Source organism: Lates calcarifer, linkage group LG19 (genome assembly GCF_001640805.2).
Source record: "Lates calcarifer isolate ASB-BC8 linkage group LG19, TLL_Latcal_v3, whole genome shotgun sequence".
NCBI lineage: Eukaryota > Metazoa > Chordata > Actinopteri > Centropomidae > Lates > Lates calcarifer.
In genome coordinates, this window is record NC_066851.1 from 9,436,145 (window position 1) to 9,454,808 (window position 18,664).

An 18,664-nucleotide genomic window follows, 5' to 3' on the forward strand; every position below is an offset into this window, starting at 1 on the left:
GATATCCTTAGGTAATTTTTTTCACACAAGCATTTCAGAAGTCTAAAAGAATCTATCTTGATGTTGAACTACGCTCAAATGAGTGGTATTTATACACACACACACACACACACACACACACACACACACCGTTAGTTTCACTTTTATCATCAGAATTCCCCCAAAACTTCCCAGCACAAGATTTTGACCTTGGCTGTCAGTGTGGTATGTAGGTTTGGTTCATGTTTATGTGCTCAGCCTCTGTTGTCCACTGTGGTTTATTTGCCAGCTTTCAGGCTAATTATTAACGCAGCATTAAAAGCTCATTGTGCTGCCAAACACAGGTGTAAATCAAACCATCATGTACATATAAAGAGCGGCTTAAAGCAGAAAAAAAGCCTCATATTGACCTAAATTCTTCCCTTCACAAACAGGTAAGAAATCAATCCAGGCCATCGGTCTCAGTGTCTAATCACCAGTGTTCTGTCTCATGCTGTTTGATAATGGTCTGTGAAGACTCAGGGCTTAATCCCCGGAGGCACTCTTTATGCTTGTGCCTCCTGCCCTCCTGAGGGGCGACCATTCACCGTTGCCAGGTGGGGCGGAGTTTTTCCCATGGGGGGATCAGCACAAGACTTACCTCCCTGTCTCCCAGCAGCCACCGGGGGGAGGAGATGAGTGCCAGAGGTTGGAGGTGGGGGGGGTGCTGAAGAAGGAAGTTGAGAGTGGATGTCAAGGGGCGGAAGGACTTTATTAAGATGTAGTGCAAAACACGATTCGCTCCTTATCCTCCGAGGGAAACAGGGTCACATACTGTGCCCTTGGCTCTGAAAGATAGGTTAGCCGATTAGCTGCCTCAAGAGCTGGTTTGAAGTTGTTGTTTTTTTTCCTTACTTGTGAGTGAATGTACTAATCAGCCAATTAGGAACTATGACTTTCCACCTTGTTACATGTGTTAATATGGGGGGTTTATGGCTAGTGGGAATGTCCACAAATTAGTAACTCTGTCCAAGCACAGTAAAGAAAAACAGGTGAAAGACAGCAGGAATGTGCTTCAAACTATGAATTGTGTCATGGAGGATAAGAGTATGTTGCAATAAAACTTTATTAGAGAGACTTCAGTTGATGTAGACACATCCTGAATTACCAGCACTTGTAAAAAAAAAAAAAAAAAACAACTTTTTAGCCCAGGGGCTGCTAAGACAGTGCCAGGCACCCAAGAAACAAGGAATGACTCATGATGATGAAACAGAGGACTGAAATTACCAATATTTCACAGTTTTATAGTCATGCAGGTATGATCCTGCTTGTGTCTGGAAGAATATCACAAGGTGGCTCTAGATGTGATTCATTGTCCACTGGGTTCAGATTCATCATCATTTGATATGTGAGTCAGTATGAATCAAGTAGGAGCGGCTGTGTGAAGGTTAGTAACTGAGCAGGCAGGGGCTTGTATTTCACTGTGAGATGTTCTGTCCACAGTGCTGTCACTCTTACTGTTATTGTTTGTTTTCTGTGCTCAGAAAATTGCTTAACAGTGATACATATGACAGACTTGGCCAGGGGCAGTTAATAGTTAGAGGAGCCAAGGTGCTTGAGAGTCATTCTCTGCAGCTTTAGGATAAGTATTTGCATGCTGATCATAGATATAGGCTGTTTTGTTCCTGTTTCTTTGCCCCTGATTTGGTTAGAATACAAAAGGCCACAAGCCAGACAGGATAGCTCAGGGGAAACATGAACACAAACTTTGGATTATTTTTGGAGTTTCATAGGCAAATTTAGAGGTCCTAGGAAGTTCAGCTGAAATAGTCATACAGGTGTGTCTTTCTGGGAGACAGCTTCCCTTTAACTGTGCAGGGCACACTCATCATTCATCATATAAGTCTGGTCACAGGAGTTGGAGGGATTGGAGAGCAGTTAGGATGAAGGTGATTTATAAATCCACCTGGACTTTAAGCATCTTCTGCTTTCAGGCCTCTCGCTTTGGTGGACAATTCGCGTCACTACAATCTTTAAGGTATGCAAGGACTGACACACTAGAACATGTATGAATTCCAATAATCAGTGCATTTATATATAGTTTTGCTCTACAGAAATGTTTTAAAGATATAGTTAAGTCAACTGTTATTATTGTCTGTTGTTTGTAACAGTTTCCATCCCTGTGTGTAATTTGCACTATACTGTAATCTTCATGACTGGTGTTGTTATTACCCTTGTTTGTGTTAAGGTTGTTTCCTAATACCCTAAGTCGAGTAGTCATTGTGTTAGGCAATACAGTGTATACAAAGAACTTAATAGCTTCCATCCTGTTGAGAGTTTAAAACACAAGTTGGATAAGCCTGGTACATGAACAGGGCTTTTTTAGCAGTTGGAGAAAAGAAAACTTAAGCTTGTCCTGGGTAGAATTTGCATGGTTATCTGCATAGAGGCTGGTTTGCATGAATGGATGAGAAAATGCAAGTCATGTCATCACAGGGTTTTGCAACCAACAACAAGCGTCACAGCTGCATGCTGTGGCTTATCATTTTCACAGGGAAGCTGGTAATATTCAGCTGGGAAAAACTGATGCATCAATATATGCCATGATCATATCTCCGGAGGTTACTGCAAGAACATATTAGAGATGGTTTCTTAGATTTGTCTGTCTTTGACCGGGCATGCAGAACTTGTTATTACGCAAGCCAGAGAAATTTCTATATAAAGGATTCTTTATGTCCCGCATAATAACAACGTCAAACAGACAGAGATCACCTCATATATGTGACTATAGCCTTTTGGAAAAATAATAACCAGGTGCTGGAGTATTCATTTCAAAGTTTCTGTTCATCTCTTGCACCACCTTATTAGGTGCTGCATGTCATTCATGTAACCATGATGTCATAGGTAGACAAGTTTCTGAACTGTCTGCATTGTTAATTGTCTGATAAGCTCACACTGAAATGGAAACAAGTGTGGACTTTACATTTTTGAGCTCCAGACTGATTAGTCATCAAGCCCCTCAGTGAATGAATGTCTTGTCTGCTTCCAGCAATGAAGCAGACCGAAGCATTTTCCCTAAATCACCTGTCCTACCCTTCATATTCACTTGCTTTTCATCAAATGAGGACCCCTGCAGTCTCACTTGGATTGGCATAATTTTATTTGACCATTTTCTTCATTTAAAATGATTAAATATTCACATTCATTCGTAATTAGGTTACATGTTGTGTTTATGTACAGCAACACTGCGTTGAAGTGAGCCTCTGTCCAGGGGATTTGGATTCATGGTGGCAACAAAAGAGAAGGGAAGGTCATGCTTGTAGCATTAACACATCTTTGTCTGTAAATGTTAACCTCGGCTTAACGGCCAGGAAACTGGAATTCAAAGAATTACAATGAGGGGTTAGGAGTTTTTTCTTTCTTTTTTTTTTATGGAATTCCAACCATTTTTTCTTCTAGCAACAACATTAGTAACATGTTCACACACAAGTAGCTGACATAATGTAATCCATTAAGATCACACAGTCTTTAGTTAACAGTCTGATGATTTTGTCGAGCTAAAATGGACTGTGAATTATTCAGGTTAAGTGTCTGTCTGAAATGTAATACTATACTGTCTCTCAAGCCTTGACTTGGTTAATGGTTATGTCTGAGAGTTAACAACTATTGATGCAGTTCTGAAACAAAGGAGAGTGTTGTGTTTTGTTGAGGTAGTATACTTGATGTGATGTGAAATTGCGGTGTGTGAATGTGAAAATTCATGGCTGGGCTGAAGTGGAAATTTTGCTCTGGACCATGTATTTAACCGTACAAAAGCGTCTCCACAACTATTCCATGTAAGGTATGATTTAACAGGTCAGTCCACTGAGCTGTTTGGAAGGAAGAGCCACGAGAAGAAGCTTTAAAATCATACTTCAATGAGGTTTTAAAATATGAAGATGATTTTAATCTGAATCTGACTTTCACCTGCATCTTACTTCTCTTATGATTATTCCCTGTATGATATACATTATCTAGCTGTTGTCAGTGCTGTGATCTACGTGCCCTTTTATGCATTTTCCAAACTCCAAGTTAACACTTCTTAAATGCTGACAGGTGGATTAATAAAACATGTTTAAAAGTGTATGTTTGTGTGCAGAGTTCATATTTGACAGCCTCAGGCAATTGGTAGTTGTGCAGAAAACAGATGGTTTAAACTAGTGTGCGCTGTTCACCGCCCCTACCACGGTGGTTTCGTTTTATAGACCTTTCCCTGCAGTTATTGCCAAAACACCACAGCTATTTGGGCTTTAAGGGATAAATTCCAAGAATTACTTTTCCCTAGCAGTAAAGTTAATGGTAACAAATTATTCTAAAGCAGCTGTTATCTTTGATCAGTTTCTGTTGCTGAAATAAAAATTGCTTAAATGTGACAATACATTTAGTTAAGCATTTATATACATTTTTCCACTACTAACCATCAGGGCAATGGCTGTTAACACTGCAACAGCAGTGCAAATGCATACAAACCATGACAGTCATAATGAACACAGATACTGTATATGGAAAAACATACCAGATATATATATATAGTAATATAGTCTGGTCGTGCTTTATTTGAAGTGAAAACTTGTGTATATGTTTTAAAAGACTAAATTTGATACCAGGCACTTTACAGTTCTCCACATCTGACAGCTGGGTGGCACAGTAATGGGCATGGCCTTGCCACAGTGACTACAGATCCCTCAGAGATTAGTGATAAATGTTTTCAGATGCTGAAGAGACTCTGTGGCACCGAGCAAGACCAGACACTATGCTTTTAAACTGTCTGTGTGATAACGGTTGCTTATTTAGTCTATCTGGAGAACAGCATCAAAACTGATGAAATGTAGGAGTCGCAGAGGATGCAGACTTCTCTGCCGATCCCAGGTCATCTTTGTACAGGGCGACAGGCAGAATGGAAAAACTTTGCACTGTATGACATGGGACCATGTACTCAGCTTATCTGAGACCTGCATGTTGACCAGGTCATTTGCATTCCTCTGCACGGCCTGTTTCAACAAAGTCAGTAAGTGGTCCGCCGAAACATGTGGTGTGTATGGTATCTGCCGCAGATAAAGTCTGCCAGTAGAGACTAGTATCTGAAGTGGATAATCAAAGCTGAGGCAGGAGCTGAGCTGGTGCTGCAGTTAAGTGCATGCTCAACACTTAAGATGTTCACTTGTTAGTGCAGCTCAATCATACCTGTCTTGTTCCAGCACTTTGAATGTGCATAAATATATTGTAGACAATGATTCTGAGCAATGGTGTATTGAGTAGGAGAGTGCGAAAACTGTGCAAGCATGGTGTTGATTTTGGGCTGTCCTTAGTCCACATTGTGCTGTTCTTCCCCCTCCCTTTTACTTGGCATTGACTCCAGTCTGCAGCACAGCAGCTTTATTATAGAGGGATACTGGGTGGGAGGAAGAGAGGGAAGGAAGAAGGGAGTTTCACATGGCAGACACGGGAAAACTCAAAACCAAAAGTAAAGACAGAAGCAGCAAAAGGAAGCGGATGCCTCGTTCTAATTCATAGTGGTGTAGTGAGTGTAATAGCTTCCCACTACACTCCCTTTACACCATCAACCCTGTGATTTGCCATGGAGCGTAAACAGAGTTTTCTCTAGTGGTCAGCTCCTGTTTGCCAGCTCATCCGTTTCTCCCAGTGAGGTTTTGTATGGGAACTGTGTTGTTGGGGCAGCCCACTTTGGATTGTGGAGCAAGTAGTGCAGTGTGAACAAGACTCTCATGAGCTCAGCATTGACTCATGGAAAGCTGGATGATGCCAAGAGGTGTATGAGTGTGTATGTGTTTAAACTAAAAGGCAGTTTGATTCTTTGTGTGAATCCGTCCATCCAGCTGCATGTCACACTTTTCTCAAGACTTTATAAATCACTAACTCTGGGCACTTCCCATGCTCTTGTGAAACATTTTGCTTGTTTGATTTGATTTATTCCAAAGAGAGTTGTAAAAGGTTGTTGGATATAGGAGATATGTCAAGTGGGCATGCTTGTGAAAAGTAGAACCCTAAATCAGATTGTAGCCTCTTGACTGACAAAATACCTTCTTTCTACAGCATCAGGTTTGTGTTATCAGCTGTGGACTGCTGACCATTGATGCACATCTAATGGTGAACATATTTAGTTTAAAGCTTGTCAACACTGTTGTATTTCAGGCGTATGACATAAGCTACATCTGTTGGCTATCAACACCAAATTATGCACTTCATCCCCACTTGGCAGTAGCACTTGGTGCCTCGTTGATTTCCATTTATTAGTCCGAAGTTAAATTACATTACAAAGCTCCATTTCTTTAGCTGAGCAAAATGGTTTTGACCCTTTTCCCCTGCAAATATTTAAGGAAATGGAGCTCTCTGCACAGTGGCCACTCAGTGCCCCATTCTCACACCACCACCATGACTTCATATATTTACAAAACGTTTGTGAGGAAAATTCCCCATCTGGCCAGGAAGGATGTGAAACTGAATATGGATTCCATGTCTTTTAAATTCAGACGTAGCTCAATGAAGACATATAAACAAAGCTCCTGATCCCTTTCCCCTGATTTTTTTTTTCTTCCCATCAGTCTTCCCTCTCTCTGTTTTTCCAAGGCTCAGCCTTCAGTAGTCAGGAGAACAAGAGGAAATGGCTGGGTTTTCCATAGAATATGCAGTGTCGCAATTAGGCCATGTCAGTAATGATTTGAGCGAAGCCTTTTACTGTAAACCACCCCTCGGCGTCTCAGCCTGGGAGTACAAACACAGAGCTCAGAGCTGTCATTTATTGATTCTTGGATAGTAGTCTGTTCAGTGTAGCTTGAACATTTACAGTATTATATTTATCTGAAGCTGTCCCTAGACAGTGTCTGAATGTAGTCATGCAACTATGCTGTTATATATCCATTGGTGAGAGAAGACCATTAAAACAATTCAAAAATGTGTCTGGTTCATAATCATAGAAAAAAAGTACATAATGTTAATAGCTGATTTTTTTTAAACAAACTCCCTGTGCACTGTGATAACTAGGATAAAATACAAAAGGTAAACTGAAGTAGCTTCGTAGGATCACAATACTCTGAGTGCTCCAGGTTGAGAAATTAACAAAAAATATCACAATGTGATTGTGTAGTTGTACTGTTTACTATTGCTATTCTCACTTCAGTTATCTAAAGTTAACTTAAACCCTTTAGAGAAGCTGCACAGTAGCCACCATCTGCACATCTGCTGTGTAACCAGTCTTTTGCTGGTTACACAGCAGATGTGCATGTGTGTAAATGAGATTGATGAACTTACTTTAAAAGAAGGGCACAGTATTTCTCTAATATACAAAGTGAAAAAGTTTCTCAGGATGTCAAAGACTGACTGACTGTTCTGCCTTTAAATACATGTATCGCTGTCTACAGTATCTCTCAAAGTCTGACATTTCTGCCTGTGTTCCTCTGACCTGTCTCAGAATCTCTTCAGTTGTCCTCGCCCCTCTTCACCAGTGAACATGACCAGGCAAACATCGACTTGGGGCCAGACTGCTACAACCAGCTATGTGTGGAGCCACTGGACGGAGAGGGTGAACGTCCAGTGAGCCTGGTGTCCACCCTGTCTTCTGGCTCATCGCGCGACAGTCGCAGCAATTTTGGAAGCACCGTTGCTCTTCCTTCCTCTGCCACCCCACCCATACCGTGCGGGGAGGACATAGACTTGGAGCTGAGCCCGGCTGAAGGTACTGGAGAGCAGGCTGGAGACCAGAGTCCCACCCTCAAAAGCTCCAGGGGCCACTGGCAGGAGCGACTGGTGATCAGCAACCAGTGGAACAACAACGCCTGCTCCAACAGGAAAGCAAGTGCTGAAGTACCTCACATCCCCACCTCGCCTGTTGTCACGGACACCATGGCGCCTAACCCGAAGCTGACCTATGTGGACCGTGTTGTCATGGAGATCATTGAGACAGAGCGCACATACGTCAAGGACCTGCGCAGCATTGTGGAGGTGAGTGGATGTCAGGGTTATGCTGACTGTACTCAAATTGAATTTTCCGTTACAGTGGGTGTTTTTCATTTTCAGCCAAGTGTTCACTATGAGCCAATCATTGATATTATAGAGAGTAAATCATCAGCATTCTGTGTATTTAAAGCATATGTTTGACTTGGATTAATGTGCAGTCTATGACTTAATGTCTGCAGCACTCTTTGGAGGTGATTTACTGAATTTGGCCAGCCAGGAGCCAAAATAGGGGAACTGGACTCAACGGCTGTTGAGAGCAAATAATGTCTACTGTGTTCCAAGCAGCTGGTTGTGGCCACAAATGAGTCTGGTACTTGTAAAATATCCAGTGGATTTTGCTTTTTCTTTTCATTACCAGGATCCACTCTGACTTCCTGCTTTCTAAACAAATCAGTCAGTTGACAAAAATGCATGCCTTACATCTGGCAATTGTGTGCTTTGTTTATACATTTCTTGTTCACAGAGATGAAGGCTGTGGAGTTTATGATTTGGTCATAGTGTTTTGTATAAACTGTTCTGTATATTTACAGTGCAGTGAAAGTTTACAGCCTGTAGCTGAGGATTATGGACTGTGCTCATATCTGGAGTTCAAACGCAGTCAAAACTGGGACACAGTTCAGGTCCTTCATAGCAGGAAACTTTTGCTCTATGATCTTAGTCAGAGATAGTCGAAACCTCATCTCAGAGATGTGAAGCATGGAAATTGGGCCAGGGATGATTTTACCTCTCAGCAGACCACTTATCTCTTATCACTTTTTCTACCTTTGTAGTCTGGAAACAGCTTCCAGACTGAGAAACCTCCCTGGCCTTCAATCAATCCCATGGTTTCACAATAGAAAGAGGAGCACTCGGCTGTTAAACAGTCCCCGCTGCACTGCTGGTAATGTCTTTAACACGTGCTGCATTTCTGAGACTGACTGGCAGTAAACCAGCCAGCAACTCTCCTCACCTTGTCTCCGACCGCGCTGGCGTCTGGCAGTTGCTGTGGGAGGGAGCGCTGCCCTCGTCGCAGCTTGAATAACGACTTGCTCCGGACAAACACTTCCAGGACTTTAAAGTATTTCAGTTTGACAGGAGCAGCAGCCCTGCCTGGTCTGGCCCCCGGTCACACAGGCCGTGCAGCAAGCTCCAGCCTAGCCTGAGCTCTCAAGGCCCTCCCAGCCAACACAAACACTTCCATCTTTGCGCCAACTGGAGAATAACATAAATGAAAGGAGCACAATTGGTTTTTCCATAGACTATAGTGTGGGAACACAGTCCAGTACAGATGTGTCCTTTTATGATAACAGTATGGCTTCAATCACATATATTCCATGCAGCTCATTTTAATTTCACACCAAGCCTTGAATCTGACAGAGACGTGTGAAACTCTTCCTTCATTTTGGCATTGTTATCTCAGCAAACTACCTCAAAGCTTCCCCTTGATATTGACACTGAACTCTTGCACAGCTGTTGAAGCTATGTCCACTTTGCCTTCAGATCTAATTTAGCACTCACTCTCAGATCTCTCACTCTTAACTGTCTATCCATGGAATAAAGTTTTGAGAACAGCTGTTTGACCCAGCTGGTCTCACATGTCTAAATACAACCTCAACACCTGGCTCCAACACACCCAGAAGAACTTTATCAACAAGAATGTGGATAGTGCGTATGGGATTCAGAAAAACGCAGCTCCAACACTCTTCTTGTTAAATTCTTGATAAGAGTTTTTGATTCGGCCATTTGGTCCTACAAAAATCCTACAAAGGCACAACAACCTTGCTTAGTCTTTAATAAAGCACAGCTTGTAACACTATAAGCCAGGAGACTCCATGCATAGCTTAAATCTCACACGGTATGTTAAAGGTCATGTGTGTATGGTGTAACAGCAGTGGCAAGTTTTTCCATAGGAGACTATTAGACGCCCCGCTGACTGCAAGTCAGCATTGCTCTCACAGCGCTGGAATTCTCCATCCATGACTGGCTGCAGCTCATTCAGTAGTGCAATGTGATGACTCTACCCTTAATCTGGGTTGCCTGGCTGGCTCGCTAAGTGTGTGTGTATTTGCACCACATCATCTGGGAGGCTCGGTGTGTGTACAAGCTGTTTACTGGTGGACTCTTCATACAGTCGCTGAGTGTGTGCTATGTTTGTCTCCCGTCAACTTTCTCCTCCTCTTGTTTGGAGATGTTTGTGTGCCACACAGTTTACCAAGAAAAAGGGCAATCATCCAGATGCTGGCATATTTGTTTAGTGTGTTTTTAGATATTTTTATCTACTTCTGAATACTCCTGAGGTCCAGGGGGAGTTGGGTCCTGGGAGGGGAACAAGCTGTGCTCATGTTTCTTGTCTGGGTACAATAGAACTTCTTCCACACAGTCACACTGGCCCCTCGTCAGTGGAACAAATCCTTAAAAGGATCCTTTACACATCATGTAACTAACTGGTGGATTAAGGATCCAGCTTTTTTAACACAGAAATCCTGATTATAGTATGAACATTACATGACATGTCAAAGCCCCAGAACTGTAGCAATCAGCTGACCAAAACCAAATGTCATGAGAAAACAGGTCATACATCACAGATACATGAAGAAAACAGTTTCTCTGTATGCATGCTCCCTCTACTGGTAGGAATTTTTACATGCCTGAATGATAGTCAACCATTAAGATGTCAACACATATCGAAATGAGCTTTATTCACTGTTTTTCCAGGACTATTTGGCTCACATCATCGATATGAGCAACCTTCCCATACGGCCTGAGCAAGTGTGTGCCCTGTTTGGAAACATAGAGGACATCTATGAGTTCAACAGGTAGGTCAGCATCACCCCAAATGTAAACACACCAATCAGCATTATATCTTTTCTAGATATTCTTATCTTGTAGATTTGCTTACAGATCTTAAAAAGTACAGTCAGCCTACTGCATAATCATGGAAGAGACAATGCACAATGAACTCATAGCAGAGGAGTCATCAGTGTCTTTGTACTATTCCCTTGCGCAAGGAATGTTTTCATGTACTTTAGTGTGTGTGTAATATGTTATTCTGGTCTTTGATAATGGAGAATATGAGGATAAGCATGCATGACGCCTAACTACTTGTCTTTCACTTGCTGCTAATATTTCATTCATTGACTCAAAGCGGATGCAGGTAGGAACAATGGAGCAACACACTGTACAGTAAACACACTTGCAGATATCTGAAATCCAGGGAAACTGCGGTGCAGCTAGTTTTACATTTAATAATCTTTTGTCAGCAAGTGCTCATTTCTGACTACACTGCTTGACAAAACACATTAACATTAACATTCCTCTTTCCTCTCACAGCGAGGAGCCTCCCTGGTAATGTCAAGGCTATCATACAGCTCTGAACCACAAATGGGGATGACTTGAATCTTATTACTTTTTAATGAAATTCTATCCAGCTATATAAGAGAGATTTTGACAGATTTCATTCCCAAAGGATCATGTAACGCCCTTTTCAGAGAGATGGAGGCTTGTCCTCTTTGTCACACTGCACTGAATGAAGACAGTGATACTGAGTGTTATTACAGTATAGTTTCAGGAGGAGAATGTGCCAGCCTTTGAGTAGGTGCCACATGTTTATTTAATATTGCAACAGAGTTGTGCCAATTTACAAGAGGCTGCCCAGGTCAAACCCTTTCTTATAAGAAAGATTTTTTTTCTTTGGGGACATTTACACAAATAACAAACCCAGTCACCTCATTTACACACCAGTAGAATTTCCTTGTATCACTTAACCCTCCTCCAGCCTTTAAATGTTGTTGGTGGAGCAATCATGTACTATGAACAAATAGTGGCATAGTGTCTAAAACAAATTCTGACACCAGTGTTTTTTTTCATTGTACCATGAACATGTTGACATATTTGCTTGTAGTTGGTTTCAGTCAAGTTGTTGACAGTTATGGAATGCAGTGTGGCGAACTGTGTTTGATTTTCATATTTTGCATATTACGTCAACTGTTGTGCAGGGTAACTTGGCACATTTGGGGTTTTTTGTATAGTTGTACTTTCCCACGGTAACCTTCCCTTCATATAGCCTCCCTAAGTCATGCACATTTTATTGAGGTGATGTAACACCGTCACCGTGTAAAGCATTAAAATACCATATAACTGTCAGGGTTTGGTTTGGTGGGACCATGAGAATGGAGAAATTCAAGTCTAACGTATGTTTTTTCACGCTCTGAGCATTCAGTACAAGGTTCTTTTTAAACGGTGTATGCTGCCCCCTAGTGGCATGATTTCTTTACAACAAATGTCACATCTCACCTGAGGCAAAAATACAAAGTCAATACTGAAGAAAAATTTTAGCATTGATTTATTAATGGCAGCTACTAATCGTGGCAGCACTGTTTCTTCCTTCCTTTGCAGGTTACCTCTACCTCTGTATTCCCTCCTAGACTTAGATAGTTACCAAGTCTGTTAACATTGAACTTCCCCTCTGTTGTTGTGTTCTGTATTTCAGTGAACTACTGCAGTCTTTGGACATGTGTGAGAATGATCCTGTGGCCATTGCTAGATGCTTTGTAGATAAGGTAAGTATAACTATTTTCCCTAGAACAATATCAGCTCCTTAAAGATATAAACACTAATGATGTGTTTGTCTGCTCTCTGTCTCCTCAGAGTGAATACTTTGAAATCTACACTCAGTATTGCACCAACTATCCCAAGTAAGTAGCCAGAAGATATTCTTTTTAAATAACCTTTCACTGGTGACATCAACTGTTATATGCCTGAATGAGCTGATAAATGTCATTGTCTGCTGTCCTCTAGTTCAGTGGCAGCACTGACCGACTGCATGAGGAGTAAAACTTTAGCCAAGTTCTTCAGGGATCGTCAGGCTGCTCTGAGGCGCTCCCTCCCTTTAGGCTCCTACCTGCTCAAGCCAGTTCAAAGGATCCTGAAATATCACCTGCTGCTGCAGGTACAGAATGTCCTCAGCGGTCACATCGCTTCTTCCTCCTCGTTCTTTCTCCTCGCTTCTGCATTATGATGAAGCAGTGTCATTTATATAAGTGCTTGTTAAACACTGCCCAATGCCTGTGACTGGTAAATGGTAAACAGCCCAATCAAAAGGTGGTGACAGGAGGCTAAAAGCTAATTAGTATTTTACAAGCTAAAAGCAGCAACAAAAAAATCAGCACATCTCTCTTTCTTTGGGGAAGGATTTAACTAGTTCCCTGTCTTGTCACAAGTTAGAACTGTCTCTGATCTTTTTTTCTTTTTTTTAAAGGAAATTGCAAAGCACTTTGACGCAGATGAGGAGGGCTATGAGATGGTTCAGGAGGCCATAGACACCATGACGGGAGTGGCCTGGTACATCAATGATATGAAGAGGAAACATGAGCATGCGGTCAGAGTGCAGGTCAGGCGGAAAATAACACGCATGCCAACATGCTTTTAAAAAACAATGTTTTTATGCCATTGCCATGTAGTGTTTACGTACTGCACAGTACACAGTCAGTCAAGCTGAATTTGCAAGATGCAGAGACTTTCTGATTTTCTCATGTACCTCTATTTACCCAGTTATACAGTAAGCTCTTCTGTGGCTTCTCTTCTGAGTATTTTCTCTTATGGATTTATTCCATATATTTGCTTTTCCCAACAAGGCGGCCCTCTATGACATTTATCCTTTTAATATAATATGCGTGCAAACATATGTTGTCCAAAGTAAATCCATGAAAATTCACAATTTGGTCTTGATCTGTACACCTGTAGTCCTCTCTTTTAGCATTACAGCATTTTAATGGTTTTCTTGGTTTGAGTCACTGAGTGGCTGGTTCACAGTTTTATAAGGGTTACAAATATAAGCGGAAACTGTGCTGGCATTTATATTCTTTCATGCTGAAGGATCATGGCTTAGAGTATGTGTATGGGGGTAAGTGCTTTCATGTGCATCCACAGGAGATACAGTCTCTTCTGATCAACTGGAAGGGCCCTGACCTGACCACCTATGGAGAGCTGGTGCTGGAGGGCACCTTTCATGTGCTGAGGGCGAAGAACACCCGTACACTCTTCCTCTTCGAAAAGATGCTCCTCATTACCAAGAAAAGAGGGGAACACTATGTCTACAAGATCCACATCTCGGTATGGGTTTTGACATTTTTTTCATTGATTAGTGATGTTAAAGTTTTAAAATGTAGGTGAGGGAAAACAGTGACATATGTATAGAACAGACAGCAAATTAAAATCACATCTGTTAAATTACACAATAATTATATCATGAAGACATATTTTTAATAAGGTAGCTAATTAAGTTATGTCTCATTCATTGTGGTTGCAGTGCTCTACCCTAATGCTACTTGACAGTGCCAAGGATCCCCTGCTCTTCAGTGTCATCCATTTCAAACATCCCAAGCAACCCCATACAGTGCAGGTAAATGTGAATGCCACTAACTGTCAACCTTTTCCAGCACAGTTACACAACACACACAGCTGCATTTCAATCAGCTGTTCAGGAATATCAGAAAACACCTGCTGTGGCCTGATTAAAACCCGTTTTAATGAGGTTCCTTTTATGTTAGTTTTATGTTTTAGAATACTAAATCAGATAAAAGAAATTTGAGATGCTGATGTGTTCTCTGTGTTAATAAAAGCTTTTTTCCTCAAACACTTATGAGGCACTAGTCTCTGTTCGGTATGCATGCACGTACCTGTTGTATCTTTACTAACGTCAATGACTTTCTAAATGACAAGTGCTTGTTGTTTCAGGCCAAGTCAGTAGAAGAGAAGCGTCTCTGGGCCCATCACATTAAGAGGCTCATTCTTGAGAACCACAACACCATTGTCCCTCAGAAGGTAAACAACATTGCCCATCAAACAGATGTTCTCTCTCCTTAGCTAGAGAGCTACTTTTTATTAAAACACACTGTCTCGTTCTTTAAAGGCAAAAGAAGCCGTCCTGGACAATTCAAACTGTAAGTGCTACAAATAAACTAACTTTTGTTATGCTTAGACCGATTTACTTGTTTCCATGGCAACCAATGATGCCACTCACAAAACAGATAAGTGGTTCATTTTCAGTGGAAAATATAGGATGCGGTTGAATATGCTGGGAAGGTGTAGCCCATAACCCATCCATCTATGTGGAGAAAATTGTTTTTGTAATTGTGGCTCTGAGTGTAATGACGTATTCTTCCACGACCTAGATCCAGGGAAGTACCACTATAGTCCTGAGAGGCTGAAGAAAACAGAGTCCTGCCAGGCTGACGACTTCCATCACGGAAGACGAAAGGGGAGAAGGAGATCGGGTAAAAGACTCCCACCCCATCTCATATTCGTAAAGTCAAACATTGCTCCCTGTATCTGTTCGTTATAGGTGCAGAGTGTAATGTTAAAAAAAACATTTTCTAATATTGAAATAATACTTTTGTTGACTGTTAATTGTCACTATCAATTTCTCCCTTTTAGAGCCTGCAAAACAGATCGTAACAAACACAAAAGGTTAGTACATGGTGGGGATTTGTTTATATCACTGGATGTTAAGTAGGATTTTGGCAGACAAACTGTTGTTCAGTTTGATCCACATTCTGGGTGCTGTCCAGTGGCCCCTCAGCCCCATAACTAAGGTTATTTTGTGCCTGTCGAATAAGAGCTTTCTGCATCTCCATTGCACTTCTGCTTTGTTCTCCCACAAAGACACCTGGAAAACAGATCAAAAGACACACACACCCACTCCCACTCCACTGGCCTCACCCATAATGAAGTTAATTATATGCCACATTGGTCCGAGGCTTTGTCATACACAAGCTCTTTTCAGTAGTCAAATTCAGCCTTGTCCTCAGATCTGAGCGTCTTCCTGCTCTCATCTATTCTAATTGGCCATTATGAAAGAGAAAACCTCTGTATTCTTGTCCCCTAGTTCTCCTGTGCTCTCAGTCCAGATCAATTTTTCGAACCAATGTAATGAAGAAACAATGTTTATGTCAACCTCCCCATCTCGGTGAGGGAGTAGGTCATCACATCCTGGCTAATTGCATCATGTCCAGTTTGAGCCTCTGAGAGGAAGATGTTTATAATTGGTATTTATCTAATCACAAGGCCTCCCTTAAGTCTGGGTCAGGCTAACTACTGCCTCGCTCGGTCTCTGCATGTGGAGGCAGAGATTATGTCCTGACCATGATTGTACAAGATGCATATGGTATTCAGGTTATATTATCCTATAATATTTGATTTGGGCATGTGTTTTTCAGAGTCATTGACATTCTTATTTGTTTATCTCTCCTCCTCTTCTTTATCTTTGCTCTCCATGCAGCTTTTTTGAAGGTAAGCGTCTGAAATCCAAAGTCTTTTTTATTAAACAATGATAAGCTTTTTCATTCTGTTGTAGCAGAGCAGTTTATTTAGGTCAGTGTGCTGTGGTGAGATATGGTTTACCCAGTTTTGACTCAGCAGTTCAAACTTTCTATTCTAATTGCAAAAGAACTCTAGCCAAAAATGGAGAAAGTGCAATCCTAATCTTCACTGAACACAGTTTGACTAGCCCTGGATTACAAAAATCATATCTCACCCAAAGCCAAAGCAGCTTTATGATGATTCCATCCCATTCACAGCCTTGCAATCACAAACATGGCTCTAGCACTGGTCTTGCAATAACAAACCACATGTCTATGACTTCACGCTACAGCATGCAGACAGTGAGGGCGCACTGCTGGGGGATAGGTGCTCCCTTCTGCCAGCCACTAGAGTCAGTACGTTGGCCTCCAGTCTCAGCGAGCCCCAGGCTGAGAGGCCTGATCCCCTGATCCCCAGAAGGGACTCTCTGGAGCAGCTAAGTCCTACTGACAGTGACCCGAAACTGGGCTCTTCACCCAGTGAGGGGGAGCTGGAGCTGGACAAGGCAGAGGAAGCAAAGGAGGAGGAGGAAGATGATGAGGGGGAGAGTTACAAGGAAGATATACTGATGGGAGACGACCAGGTAGCCGACTTTGCCAGCTCAGTGCTGGCAGCCATCTCCTGCTGGCACTATAGGGCCAGGGCTTTGCTTTCTACTCACTTCACAACGGTGAGGGTTTTCTGCCACCCACGGGTTTCCCATTTCCTCCTCCATTCCACCGGCTTACCAGTACTCACTGCCACTCTTTTCTCCCACGCTGGCTCTCGTCCCTCTCCCTATTTTTTTTTTCTTTATAAACAGAACCAACTAACACCTGCTACCACTGTGCACGTTGACCAGCTCAAGTCGAATTGATGCTATCGAAATGCATGGACTGAAGTCCACCCGGTCTGCTAACAGTGAACTCTAAGAACGTATAGGTGCAACTTAAAAGTCAAACTGGGTGCATGTCTTTCCTTGCCTTGTTCTTACTGTGGAGTTGAAGGTCATCCCCCCTGTGCATGCACTCTACTCCTGCAATTACACGTTTTCCCCATCTATGTAGTTCCAGTTATGGTGTGCTGTGTGTCATAATTGTGTTTTCGGGACATGATTGATGCTGAAGCTCATGCTGTTGTAACCATGCCTGCATTTGCATTAAAACCAGTAGCTCAATGCGCCCTGTTAAATGTTATTTGACTTCAAAGGTTAATGTAGCCATCTAATTAAATGATTATTATAATAGCAAATGCTTTGCTCTTTGATAATCATATTTCCTAATCGTATTTCCCCTCTGAATTTTCATAATTAGAAAGTCTTTGTTAAGGTTAATTGTTATACCAGTAATGTTTTTGAATATGCATTAATACATATCATTTCAATCGGAAGACTTTCATTGTAATCACTGTAGTGGGCGTTTCGAGATTGACATGAATACACATTAAGTGTCTGCCAAATGTTTGTCCACTGTGACAGATTCTTCTGCCTCACGCTGCCTCACAGTGTGATCTCTGTAGGAGGATTTACAATGTTTAATGCTGTGTTTTGCGCTTTCAGGATGATCACAACAGAGATACTGAACTGAAACCTACACCGAGAGAGGACACAGACACTCACAGGCAGGAGGAAAAATATGTGGATGTGGCTGTGAAAGAAGCTCCCACTACACAGGTGGTTAATAAAGCCTTTTCTAATGTCTGTATACGAGTTCATTCAGCCTCATTTTGACACTCATCTCTGGGGCCACATGTGATATGTATCCGCTGTGTCAAAGAATGCCCATCTATCCTCACAGCCTTAGTAACGCTTAGTTTGTTGCTAAGCTTATTTTCTAACCATTGTATATTTTGAATGACACTCTTTCAGCGTATTTGCAGCTGTTCTTAATTTTCTATTTGGCCATGCCTGGAACTATTTTAATGCCTGCTGTATATTTATGTGCATGTAAATTAAAATGCCACACACACACACACACACACGCACACACGCTGCTGCCTTGTGGTCAGCACTCCCACTGAGGAAGGCAACATTTGATTTAGAGGCCAGGCACAGTCCTTACCTGATTCTCATGGTTGCTGCTCCTGCATCTGAGCAGAGTGTAGGTTGTTATTCTTCTTAACCTTATCTCCGCCGCACAGCTCCAAGCTGCACTTTTTTGCAATTGCAGCTGCTCCAAAAGAGCAGGCAGCACCCAGAAACAAATTTTGATTAATGGCAGACTAGGGTGACATCAGCACTTCGAACACTGTTAGAGCTGCAGACACCATGTTCACACTTAAACTCTACAAGGTTAGCCAAAATGGTGCAATAAGGAGTCATTATCCACCAGGCTGCAAATGCAATAACAGTGTCTTTGCAGGTTTTGCCACACTTAGA

General features: G+C 41.9%; 1 protein-coding gene across 2 annotated transcripts in view; it reads left to right on the plus strand.

Annotated features, from left to right (window-relative positions):
- LOC108892539 (pleckstrin homology domain-containing family G member 3) overlaps positions 1-18,664 on the plus strand; it is a 30,643-nt gene that overhangs the window by 8,697 nt on the left and 3,282 nt on the right. Inside the window, exons 3-17 of one of the 2 annotated variants that reach the window (XM_018690147.2) lie at positions 7,427-7,956; positions 10,666-10,766; positions 12,440-12,509; positions 12,598-12,644; positions 12,748-12,898; positions 13,208-13,339; positions 13,879-14,061; positions 14,258-14,350; positions 14,686-14,772; positions 14,861-14,891; positions 15,123-15,224; positions 15,385-15,417; positions 16,229-16,239; positions 16,601-16,978; positions 17,846-17,959. In XM_018690147.2, the coding sequence (XP_018545663.1) occupies positions 7,427-7,956; positions 10,666-10,766; positions 12,440-12,509; positions 12,598-12,644; positions 12,748-12,898; positions 13,208-13,339; positions 13,879-14,061; positions 14,258-14,350; positions 14,686-14,772; positions 14,861-14,891; positions 15,123-15,224; positions 15,385-15,417; positions 16,229-16,239; positions 16,601-16,978; positions 17,846-17,959 (2,063 nt within the window). The remainder of the gene's footprint in view (positions 1-7,426; positions 7,957-10,665; positions 10,767-12,439; positions 12,510-12,597; positions 12,645-12,747; positions 12,899-13,207; positions 13,340-13,878; positions 14,062-14,257; positions 14,351-14,685; positions 14,773-14,860; positions 14,892-15,122; positions 15,225-15,384; positions 15,418-16,228; positions 16,240-16,600; positions 16,979-17,845; positions 17,960-18,664) is intronic. The other variant, XM_018690149.2, reaches the window with a different exon arrangement.